This window comes from Arachis ipaensis, chromosome B2 (genome assembly GCF_059453495.1).
Source record: "Arachis ipaensis isolate K30076 ecotype BB chromosome B2, ASM5945349v1, whole genome shotgun sequence".
In the NCBI taxonomy this organism is placed as follows: Eukaryota; Viridiplantae; Streptophyta; class Magnoliopsida; order Fabales; family Fabaceae; genus Arachis; species Arachis ipaensis.
Window position 1 is genome coordinate 109,740,736 of NC_142437.1, and position 12,148 is coordinate 109,752,883.

Here is a 12,148-nt window from a genome sequence, read left to right on the forward strand (position 1 = left end):
AGCATGTACATACAAAATTCCTGCAAACATAGAAATAATAACCAAGTAATTAATTAAGTAACTAACTAATTAACTAATTAATTAAGTAACAAATTAACTAACCAAACATATAAACAATAATAAGTGGCGGCAAATATAAAGTGACATAATACTGCATACAGATAATTTATAAACCCTAATTAGTTTAAGTAACTAAACCCTAAGTAGTTTAGGTAATTAAGTAGAATAATTAAGTAATTAATCCAATAACTACTTAACTAAATAACTAAGTGACTGATTAACTAAGTAAATTAGTAACTAATTCATGATATCAAACATATATAATTCAATAACTAATTAACTAAGTAACTAAGTCACAGTAAATAATAAAAAAGTAACTAACTACTGAAATAAACATATTTAAGTAACTAAGAATTGAATAAACATATAATAAACGTGTGATAGAAAGTTAAAAGTATCATTAGTTAGCATCTAAAATTGGTAAGTACATAGCTTTTTTTTTCAAGTCAACTACATGGTTTGTAAGATGCCCATGTACCTTGAACTTCTCATAGTCGGTGTCTCAAGCCCAAATTGAGTGCCAGTGTTTAGATTCTGTTCTCACCTTCTCAAGTCTACTCTTGATTACTGGGAAAAGTATCCCCACATGATTATCCAGCTTTACCTTATTCTTGGCCACTGTCCTCATTACAAACATCCTCACTTCTTCAAGCAAGGTGATTATCGGCTTTCCCCTAGCTTCCTTTATCCTCAAATTGAATACTTCACACGCGTTGTTACAAATAGAATCTTACTTCGCCTTGTAACTGAACTGTGACCTTGTCCAAGAATGTCTTGGCCATTTTTCTAGGTACGCCCATACATCCTCATTAAGTCACTTCATCTTTTTCATATGTTTCTTAAATTCTTCATAAGTAGTGGCACGTGCACAATCCCATAATAAGTCCCTAAGCTCTAGATCTTTTCACTGTTTGTTAAAATTTCTCCATTTATGCATACACAGAATCGGTGATGCACATTAGGCATCACCTCCTGCATAGCATGAAGCAGGCCCTACAACCCAGAGGTAACACATACAATTAGCTTTTATACCCATGATCATTCTAAATAAGTGTCCCTAAGTATTCAGTGTCATGACCCATAATTGTCCCTGACATTATTGTTTACTCACCATAACAGTCCCTCACATTCATATTATAGGACCATAAAAGTCACTCACTTTTGTTATTGTGCACATAAACAAGACCCTTAAACACAGTAATAGCAACTAATATGACACAGTGCAAACATCATGACAATAATAAGTTAAATATTTAGCAACTTAGAATACCTTGCTATGAATCTCCCAAGCCTTGGTGCAACAGTTTCAGGAACCACTTCCAATTCGTTGTGTTCTCAACTTCAACAACTGCCCATACAATAACGTATATTTGATGGTTAGCATCCTACATAACTGCTGAAAGAATCTGGCCTCCTAACACAATCTTTAGGAAAGCTCCATCAAGTCCAATGAGTGGACGACAACCAACCCTGAAGCCATTCTTGCATCCACTTAAATAGACATACATCTTCTAAAAAATTACCTCACCATTTGGCTGCGGATTAGTGCAAATCTGAACAATTAAACCCGGGTTGGTTTTCAACAAAGTCTCTTTATAGTCTCTTACTAGCACATATTGTGCCTTTTCATCACTATAGACAACGTTTCTAGCATCAGACAGTGCCCTTAAGTTTGAATTCCTATTCAATGACAAATCATACTTGGTCTTGAAGAATGTATTAGCATCACAATGTCTAAAGTTGGGATACTTCCTCACTTTCCTCATCAATTTACTAGCACACCACTTTCTGTTGGCTGCGTTGTTCTTATTCTCTCTTGGACAGGTATGGTCATCTATGAATATCTTCACTTGCCAGCAAGTATCCTCATGGTCGTTCGAGCAAAAATAACCCAGCTACATTCCTTCACCTTGCATACTGCCCTTAACCTCTTCCTATCATTCTTCTTGAATCAAATACGCATTCCCTCTTGGATGGTATACTCCCTAACAGCGTCTTTGAAATCCCACTTGGTATTAAACTTCATTCCAACATCTAAATATAACTCACCAAACCTAGCACCCTCCCTAAAAACTAGAAACACTTCATCAGATTCATCCTTTTTCTCTAGCTCGTCTTCAGAATTCGGTGGAGTTTTTATTTCCAACGAATGCCAGGAGTTGCCACCATCAAAATCAGTCTCAGGATCATAGGCATCATAATTTTCAGGCCTGCCACCTCCTACAAAACCAAGATCTATTTCAAAATCAGAAACATCCTCTACAAAAGCGTCGTCATCAACACATATCTTCTCCTTCTCCTTCCCCAAACCCTTACCATTACCCTTTTCAGCACTCTTCTTTATATATATGTTTTTTTTTTTACATTTTTGCTTACATGAAGGAATAGGGTCCCCCCCCCATAAATCAGATGAGCTATCTTCCCTAACTAGTTTATAGGGATTATCTTCTGCACTTTCATCAGAATTAGAGGAGTCTTCATCAGAGGACAACAACATTACAGGTATCTTGATATCCTGCGACTTTTTCTGATCCTTTGTGCAACCTACCACAGCAACAGACCTCAAGCAATACCTCCTGCTCACTTTGGTTTGAGTTGGTTTGGGGACTGTCTTAGTCTTTTTTTTTTTAGTTGTTGTTTTTTAGGCACTGTAACTGAGATTTTAGGTGCTTAGTCACTTGGTCGACTACTATTAATAGTGGGAGTCTTTTCAGCATTGGGATCAGCACAATGGAGTGAAACGGATGTGGCATTTTTCTTTGCTCATTCTCTAAGTTCCCTTACTTGATCATCAACATAGATCATAACCTCCTTCCCTTGCCGCAGTTCGGGTGACAAAATCTCATGTTCAATAAAAATATCAATAAGATCCTGGTTTTGTGAACCCATCCGACACATCTCTCTTAACTTTGCATCAGTGTTTAACTTCCTCAAACCCACCTCCATGCTCTTTCCAGGTACAAGTCACCAAACTTCCTTCATTCTATCATAACCTAACTCCTTAAAGTAGTATCTCAGATAAAATACATCCAACATATCCACCTCAAGATCACCCAAACAGCTTCTATTATCAGGATAGTACCCCACCTTCTGTCAACACCCTTTTCAAAATTTCCTCCATAATGAAACATAATATCCAAAATTTTATCCATTTGCAACATATATAAATGAACAAATTAAATACATGCAGCACTATAATAGTGGATCACAACTTCACATGAGTAGCATTCATGAAAAAATTTTGTTTCATGCATAAGAAAACAGAGCAAACAAAATCTCTCCCTAACATAGTAACCACAAAAAACCTAACATCATAATAATCTCAAAAAAACATAAATACAAATGAAATCACCTCAAAGAACAACACAAATAAAGAACGATCAATGAGTATTATTTTTTTCAATCGGTAACAATATTGTTAACTTCATTCATATTCAACATGATCGTACCCTCTACTTCAGCAACTTCCTATAGTTGGTGTCCTTCCTTCTTGTGCTAACAAACTCAGAAAATTGTTAATGTGAAGGTGCCCTACTATCACGACATTCTCTAGAGAGGAGGAGACAAAACGGTTTAAGAAAAGAAGAAGAAAGAGTTGTGAATGATCACCCTTACCCAAGAAACCTTTCAATACCCCTACACAATAATACGACGCCGTTCTTTTTCATTTCGCGCCTACAAGCAAAACAATGTCGTTTTAGACGTCCTATGTGGCAGTGGCAGTGTCAGGTCAATATTTCGCTTGTTGACTCACGCTGGAATTAGACAAAGAAATCTGTATGTTGTTCGGACTTTAAACTGAAAGGTACATTTAGTACAATTGGAAACTAAAAAACAACATTGATGCAGGACCCGAATTTGAGAGACCACTTTAGGAATTTATTTATATTTATTATAATGTCATGATATCTCCCAAAAACTAATTTAGGAGTTGTTTTGTTAGCTATTGTTCCTGTTTCTATAGTTGTAGCGAACACTTTAAAGTTAATTTGCATTTTGTACATGATTTGGTCTCCAAAAACTAATTACATGTGATTTATATAATTTCTCATTTATTTTCTCATTCATTCACGAGTGGATGATATTTTAAATAAACCCTCCAAAAACACTTTCCTTTATCAATTTTTTTTTACCAAACTTAGGGTGTGTTTTCCATAGCCACCCTTTAGTTTGAGTGGGTGTAGAGAGTAGAGATATAAACGAGGTCACCTAATGTATATAGGTAAGTAGGCATTGTATATAGGGGTGGCAACGGGGCGGGTAGGGGCGAGTTTTTGCTCTACCCGATCCCGCCCCGCCTGACAAAAAACTCGCATAAAACCTGCCCCGCCCTACCCACGGGTAGTAAAATGTTAAACCCTAACCCGCCCCTGCGGGTACCCGCCCCACCCCTACCCGTCCCTATAGTTATTAAATCCAACAAATAAAATAAAATTTTAAAAATTATATAACCACCATTTACATACATAACATAAATTAAAATAAAAATTTATATATGATATAATATTATTAATCATTTTACTAATTATTTTATATATGTTACATATATTATATATTAAAAATATATATATTATATATACCGGGACGGGTAGGAGCGGGTTTAACCTAAACCCGACCCCGTCCAGCTCCACCCAAGAACCCGCCCTGGTACGAGTAGGGGCGGGATGGATACCCGCAGGTTCAGATAGTGTTGCCACCCCTAATTGTGTAGAGTGATATATACACATGCAATTCATAAATCTCTCCACTCATTCTAAATGACACAGAAACTAGTAATACAGAACTCTTCCCTATCGTTTGCTTGTGTCCCAAGATTACTAGTTATTAGCATTCTGTTCTGCTACCTTTTTTGTTCTTGAACCACTTTCACATATTGTTTTGCTTTTTCATTGTTTATTATAGTTGTGAATTTCATACATATCAAGCTTTTTCATTGTTTATTATAGTTGTGAATTTCATACATATCAAGATGGGTTAATGAAAGATAATGAAATTAATAAGCAAGTATTGATAGTTTTTTTTTTTTTTTCAAAATATTATTTATCTATCACTTTTTTTGGATTTCTTACTATAAACTTTTAATACTAAAAAAATTATGCACTCTAAGGTATTCAAAACAATATTACAATGAACAAATTTTTTTTTTTCGTGCAATACAGCATTGATAGTCTAAACATGTTTTAGAGCTAAAATTATTAAAATAGATTACATGACAATTTACACTGTTACTACATCATCATAATAAAACTAAAAGGACTACATACTAATCTAAGGACCTAGTTCACCTAATTTTTAAGTTTTAACTTATACACACACGCACAAAAAAAAAAAAAAAATTCAACATGAAAGTTCCACAATATCATTGACAAGTTCGTGTAATAAAAGATCCAAAATTTTGTGTTCAAACACCAAACAAATTTGCTCAAAATCCTCGTGCACATGCTTCGTTGTGCAATCTAACTCTCTTATATCCTTTTCTATCATTGTGCAAAGTTTTAAAAATAATTCTGAGTAATATTCTACTTCTCCGTTGATGTCAATGTTGGCATAAGCACCATCTTTCTCATTGCTTCTTGTGGCTTCAATTCCATCGCTTGATGATCTCAGTGGTGAAGATTTCCACTTTGAGTTTGAAGGCAAGGGTTGTGTAGCATCTGCAATAATAATAATAATAATAGCGCATATTCAATTAAAGTTGATTGCGACACAGAAAAAAAATAATGTTATTTGTACTATTTATTTTTTTCTATGTGTATATTGTTTTTACAAAAATACTATTTGTATGCTAAAATAAATCACCATATATTTATATAGGTTTAATTATTCTATTAGTCTCTATAGTTTTATCAAATTTTTAATTAGATTCCTATACTTTTTTTCCTTTCAATTAAGTTTCTACACTGCTTTTAAGTTTGTAATTCCGTCCTTTTCATATTAAAAATGTTAAAATTAACATAATACTTTTATCAAAATACATGCGGTCAAGATTTAATTAAGTTTTTAATTATAAATACTTTCAATTTGCGAAAAAATATTCAATTAACTCTAATATTTTTTACACTATGAAGGACTTAATTACAAAATTAAAGCAGTGTAAGGACCCAATTGAGAGAAAAAAACATATAGGGGACCTAATTAAATTTTAGTAAAACTATAAGAACTAACTGAGTAATTATACCATTTATATATAAGTTTATGTATAGTTTAACTTATTTTTAATATGTATTTTATATTTCAATGTGTAATTTATTCTAGTACCTGATTTTGATATATACTTAATATGATTGATTTTTTTTAATATTATGATGGATAAATATATGATGAGAGGAGAAAAAAATCAAAGAAATATAAAATTAATTTATTTTTTATATTTAAAAAATGTAAACATAAAAAAAATTCAGTTATTATTTTCACAATTATTCAATAGTTGTATTACATTTAATGATGTATCATCACATTAATAGGGAAAAAAATAAATTTTCACAATTACTCTATAATTAAATAATTATGTAAAATAATTTACAATCTCAATATACCAATGACAAAGAATATCTGATAAGTAATCATATACCATAGACACAATTAGTTCACTAAATTGGTTAGACGGCTCTTATTCTTAACAATCTTATCAAGAATACTTGTTTAGAAGGTAAAATAAATTAATTAATAAATAAAATATTATATTTATAATGAGCACATCAAATTTTTTAAATAGCTAAATCATATCCTTAAAACGTTAATTTCAAACTATTTCTTGAAGGAACTTAAAAGTAATAAATATAAAATGGAAAGGGAAAAAAATTAAAAGAAGAGGGAATTGAATAAACAAACCTAGAGAAGTTGTTCCATAGAGGGAAGGAGAATCATTGACATCAAGAACTGAAATTGGACTGAGATTTTCTGAGACACAATCACTCTCTATCTTCTTTGGTGATTTCTTCTTTCTCATCTTGTTTTTGAGATTTGATTCAACAAACTCTTTCTTATACTTGCTTTGCAATAATGGAGAACAAGAACCTGTGCTTGAATCACAATCACCATTACCACCACTACTACTATATCTATAACCATAACTCTTTGAAGAACATGAAGAGACACTAGAACAATCTTTATCTTCACTTTGCTTTCTAACCTTTCTACCATTCATATTAGAGTTAGAAGGAACCCTTCTAGGTTCATTCTTCAACTTTGAAATCTTCTTGTTCTTCCTTTGATTCCTTTCCCCTGTTTCTTTGCTCTGTTTCTTCCCCTGCTTTGATTCTTTCATCAACCCTACTTCAAATTTCCTCGACTCGCGTCGAGCTTCATGATCCTTAACCACATTGTAATCCCAATTATGAAACACAACAAGATCATGATCTTGTTTTTGCTGACTATAAGCCAATGCAGATGCCGGAACCTCACGAAACGAGGCTGAAGTCTTCGCCCGGCGATGGAAATTTTCTTGGCCTACTTCGAAATTTAGCAAGTAGTCCACAAAATTCACTGACCTACTCCTTGGAACTGAATCTGGGGAGTGTCCTTTCATCAAACAGTTGGTGTTGGGAACAGAATCCAACCCCATTAGTCTTGCCACCAATCCGGGGGTAGCAGCAAAATCTTCATGGATCAATGCATCTCTTTTGTTTGAAATTGAATCCACATTTTCTGATTCATCTTGAGATGGATGAACTGGAGGACTAGTTCCAGTTCCAGCACATAGGATCACACGCAAGAATCCAGAGAAACACCCAGGTTGTGGTTTTTCATGTTTTGCCATAACAACAAAGTTTGTGAATTATTGCAATGGAAAGTGATGCTTTTGAAGGTGGAAATTGTGGTGTGGAGAATGAAGAGAAAAAATGATGATGCTTTTGAATGTGGAGGGTGAAAAGTGTGATTATCAATTATTAAATAGAATTGGTTTGGTGGGTTAGAAAATGGGTCAATGAGTTCACACTAGATTGTGATGCTTTTTCCCATGGCTAAGATTCTTGTATGCTTAATATATCATTTTTAGGGTAGCTTGCAAAAAGAAAAACGTTTTTCTTAATTAGAAGTATAAAAATAGTGGGTGTAGACTAAAAATCAACTACTAAATTAATCTATATATATATATATATATATATATATATAATATATATATATATATATTTGTGTATATTTATATGTATTAATTTATAATTTTTAATTAAATAATCAGTCATTAAAATAATTAATTTTAATCATCAAACTTGTAATAATAGATAAATAATCAAACTTATTTACAATATTTTTTATAAAATGCTAAATACATATTTTTATATACAATAATTTATTTTTGGTGTATAAATAATATGATTAATTAATTTTGAGGTCATTATGTCACTTGTTGTAAACTTGTAATTAACCGTGGAATTTAATGATAAGAGATATGAACCTATTTGAATAAGGAAAAGTATAAATATAAAAATGATTATGTTATGTGTATACTAAAATTAGTTATCAAAGTCAGTCATTAGTATAAAATACATATTGAAATATAAATATATATTAAAAATAAATTAAATCACATATGTATTTATACATAAATATTATATTGGTGGCAATAGCATTTTTGATATAAAATAGGTTTATTATGAGACAAATTTATCTTATTTTTAATTTTCCTAAAATTAGGGACAATATATAAAGGGGGCACTCTATTGTACAGATTGGAGTGGTATAAAGAGAGAATATAATTCCTTTTATAGTTATTTTTTATTATTTTATTATTATTCAAAATGTGAGTCTTACCTTTATTAATCTCTCTTTCATTCTATTAAATAAAAATCTTTAAACTTACATCTTTACCATATAATTCACCGTAAAAAGAGAGAACGAGAGATAGAGATATAATTAATTCGTTTTATCTTTGATTCTAATGTCTCATTCTTTATGTACTTTTTAACATAAATTATTACTAAACACAATTATTAAGTGTGAGGAAATTGCATCTAATATAAAGAGTTGTAAAAATTGTTAGTGAAATTATGAAAGAGCGATTTCATATCACACAAGACTGAGTCTTTGTGTTCGATGTCTGCATATAATGTGAGAGTTATTTTTTATCAATAACATATAAATATTCTTATAATTGATCAAACAAATTTAAAAGTATGTTGTAGCTTTAATAGAATGACCAATATTAATTTTGATTGAACAGTTTTTAATTTTAGGTATTACAAAATTTATTCACATCACACTCCCAGACATAATATTTAAGAGTTCTATCCACTATAGTCAAGTCTCGAATCCAAATACATTTATTATCTAAACTTTTGTTTATCAAAAAGAGAAGAGTTGCATGGCTTGCATCCATTGAATCTTTGTTATGATATTAAAAATCAATTAAATTCTAGACATGATGGCCTAATAAACCAACTGTACCTATGAAGAGAATTTTCTCAGCCATAATAGGGGTATAGTACGGAGGTACAATTATTAAAAAACATTGGTATGAATAAGCATTGACTCTAAGTTGATCATAAAATAGTTAGTCCAAGTAAGTGTTATGTAAATAAATAATTCATTTCATGGTCCCCATGCAATGGATCCTGTGTTTGTGGTACAAAAGTCCAATGTGGCCTAAAGCGTGTGATTGTGTGAATGTTGTTTTGCCATTTTGTAACAAAAAAATAAATAGTGCCGTAGTTGCTGACTTTTTAAGGTCGGAGAAAGCGATGTGGAAGGCCATTGCTGGATTCTGTTACTGTTCTTGCCAAGAACTGCACCGACTTTGTTGACTCTTATACAGGCTCGCCTTGGGGGATTGTGTACTTGCCCAATTTTGTGTTGGTTTTTTAAATTCGGCCCTATAAAATGTCACTTACAAATCGGAATATCTAAAATTCATCGTAAATGTAACAGATTTTTTTTAGCTAATTAAAGTCAATTTTTATTTATGAAAATGTTTTTGCCTAACTATTCCGAGGTATAGCTCGTCCTCCGATAAAGACCGATAGACTTCTCGCCTGGATCGGGACGTACGTCGGCAATGGATGAACAACGAGGGTGGATATCTGCAAAGGCACTCCGACGCTTAAGTTAGTGTAAAGTGGATAGTGGATCTTATCTTAGAAAGAGTGACGTACGTTCTGTAGCTTTCTTGTTCACCTTATATCCTAGTGGAAAAGGTCGGCCGTTTTCCTTAGGTTGTAACGCCCAAGGAGAGGATTAATTGTGTATCCGACGTTATTGATTTAAGGTTGTTTTATGGCTATTATGAAATCGTCGGTTATGATTGGGTTTTAGGCGTTACCGAGCTATAACTTGTAACCGATGTTTACTGGTCATATCACAGCCCCCAAACTTGACCTGACTTTAAAAAGATAGGTTGAGCTTTATAATAGGCGAATTATAGCTCGGTACACTGTGCCCCCAGGTCAGCATATCTCTTTTAAAGTTACTCATAGGTAACTGAAAAGACTTGTCACTGTAATTATAATACTTTCCCAGTCTCGATACATGTAAAACTTTAATTATTCTTTTCCCTAGACAGGTGCGAGTTCCAAGACTTAATTGTAACTGTTGAAAGTGGGCTTCGTTTAATGGTATTGATTTTCATCATAGATTCAAAGAGTTAAGTAAATGAACGGTTTAGCATTTTGCTTCCTGCAATAAACTGGAGGTGGTTATCCAGAAACTTTTAAACATCATGAGCACCAGAGGTTAGTAATATTCTCCTTCTATTCTATTTTGTTTTCACTTCTGTTTTTCTGAGTTTATCAAAAACAATGAGTGAGAAGAAAGTGAAATTGTTGCCCAAGTTTGAAGACGATGAGTCGTACGACTGGGTTGATGATGATGTCAAAATAAGGGCTTCTCTATTTTCTGATAAGGATAGTGTTAACGAAGTTAATGCAGCTAGGATAGTAAAACCTGGTTTTCGCTTGGAATTACTGCCATGCAACCGCTCTAATCGTGTTTTTCATAGGAAAAAGGACTTCAAAAGCTTTTATATGTATAGTTGTGTGCTAGAAGAATTACGCATTCGACTCCCGTTTACCCAATTTGAATGTGATATTCTAAAACAAATGAACTGCGCTCCGTCACAGGTTCACCCTAACAGCTGGACATTTATAAAGTGTTTCCAAGTTTTGATGCAATTCCTGGAAATTGAACCGGAGCTTGAGCTTTTCTTTTCATTATTTCAAGCCAAGGGGGTGTGGAAGGGTTTATGGGTTAACTTAAACAGCACACCTGGTTTTTCTGTTTTTAAATTATATAAATCTTCCTTCAAGGATTTCAAGGAAATGTTCTTGAATGTGAAATCAGTGGATGAGGATTTTCCGTTTTACGTAGATGAACATCTGAGGGAAAAATTCCCCTTGTATTGATGTTGTCAACCACAACATATACTAGGTCCTGAACTGATAACTAGTCGAAACGAGTGCATAATATCTTTTCTGATTGAAATGGTAGATAAGAGAGGTTTGATGTCTGTGTCTGAGTTACTTCCCTGGGAAGATAATAAGTCATCTGTGATGGATTATTTTGGTGAGGGCATTAGAATATATTTTGTTTTGAGTTGTCTCTTAATTAATAACTGCTTTCCTGATATTATTATGTTTTTTGTGTTACAACTGGAAAATTCCCTGGAGTGTCGGCTTCTACTCTAAGGGCACGATTTAAATCTAAGAATTTTGAAGGTTCATCTTCGAATCACAAAAAGATGGATGTTGGGGGTGAAGTTGACCAGCCCCCACCCAGGAAGAAGGGGATTGTTTTTAAGAAAAGAAAGACGGAGATGACTGTTACTGTCGGAGAACAAGGCAAAGATGGAGTGATTCAACTTGAAGACTTATCCAGTTTTAGTGCAAAACAGGACAAGCTTCACGTTTTTGACAATGATGGAAATGGATCATCAGTTTGGGATCGGGGGTTTCCTTTTAACGCCGTTGCAAACTAGGTTGTTCAAAGTTTCTCGGATATAGCTCGGGTGGAAGAGGCTGGGGATGTGGGAGTTGATCAGTTTCTTCAGGTTAGTTTGTGCTAATTACTTGTCTTATGTATATATATATATATGTATGATAGATGATTATAGCTGTTATAATGTTAAATTTGTAATTTCAGGTGCTGGGATTTTGTT

The 12,148-nt window shown here is 33.0% G+C and overlaps 1 protein-coding gene across 1 annotated transcript; it reads right to left on the reverse strand.

Annotated features, from left to right (window-relative positions):
- Positions 1-5,182: 5,182 nt before the first annotated feature.
- Positions 5,183-7,930, reverse strand: LOC107625757 (uncharacterized). Its single transcript, XM_016328462.3, has 2 exons — positions 6,892-7,930; positions 5,183-5,714 (listed from the first exon to the last, which is right to left on the reverse strand). Exons 1-2 carry the CDS (start codon positions 7,817-7,819, stop codon positions 5,398-5,400), a joined length of 1,245 nt encoding a protein of 414 aa, XP_016183948.1. The 5' UTR covers positions 7,820-7,930; the 3' UTR covers positions 5,183-5,397.
- Between the last annotated feature and the right edge of the window lie 4,218 nt (positions 7,931-12,148).

Excerpts from the sequence above, each read along its gene's own strand:
- LOC107625757 (XM_016328462.3), bottom strand. The coding sequence starts at position 7,819 with ATGGCAAAACATGAAAAACCACAACCTGGGTGTTTCTCTGGATTCTTG. Across the intron at positions 5,715-6,891 it reads CTATGGAACAACTTCTCTAG|ATGCTACACAACCCTTGCCT; the intron begins GTTTGTTTATTC and ends TTATTATTGCAG.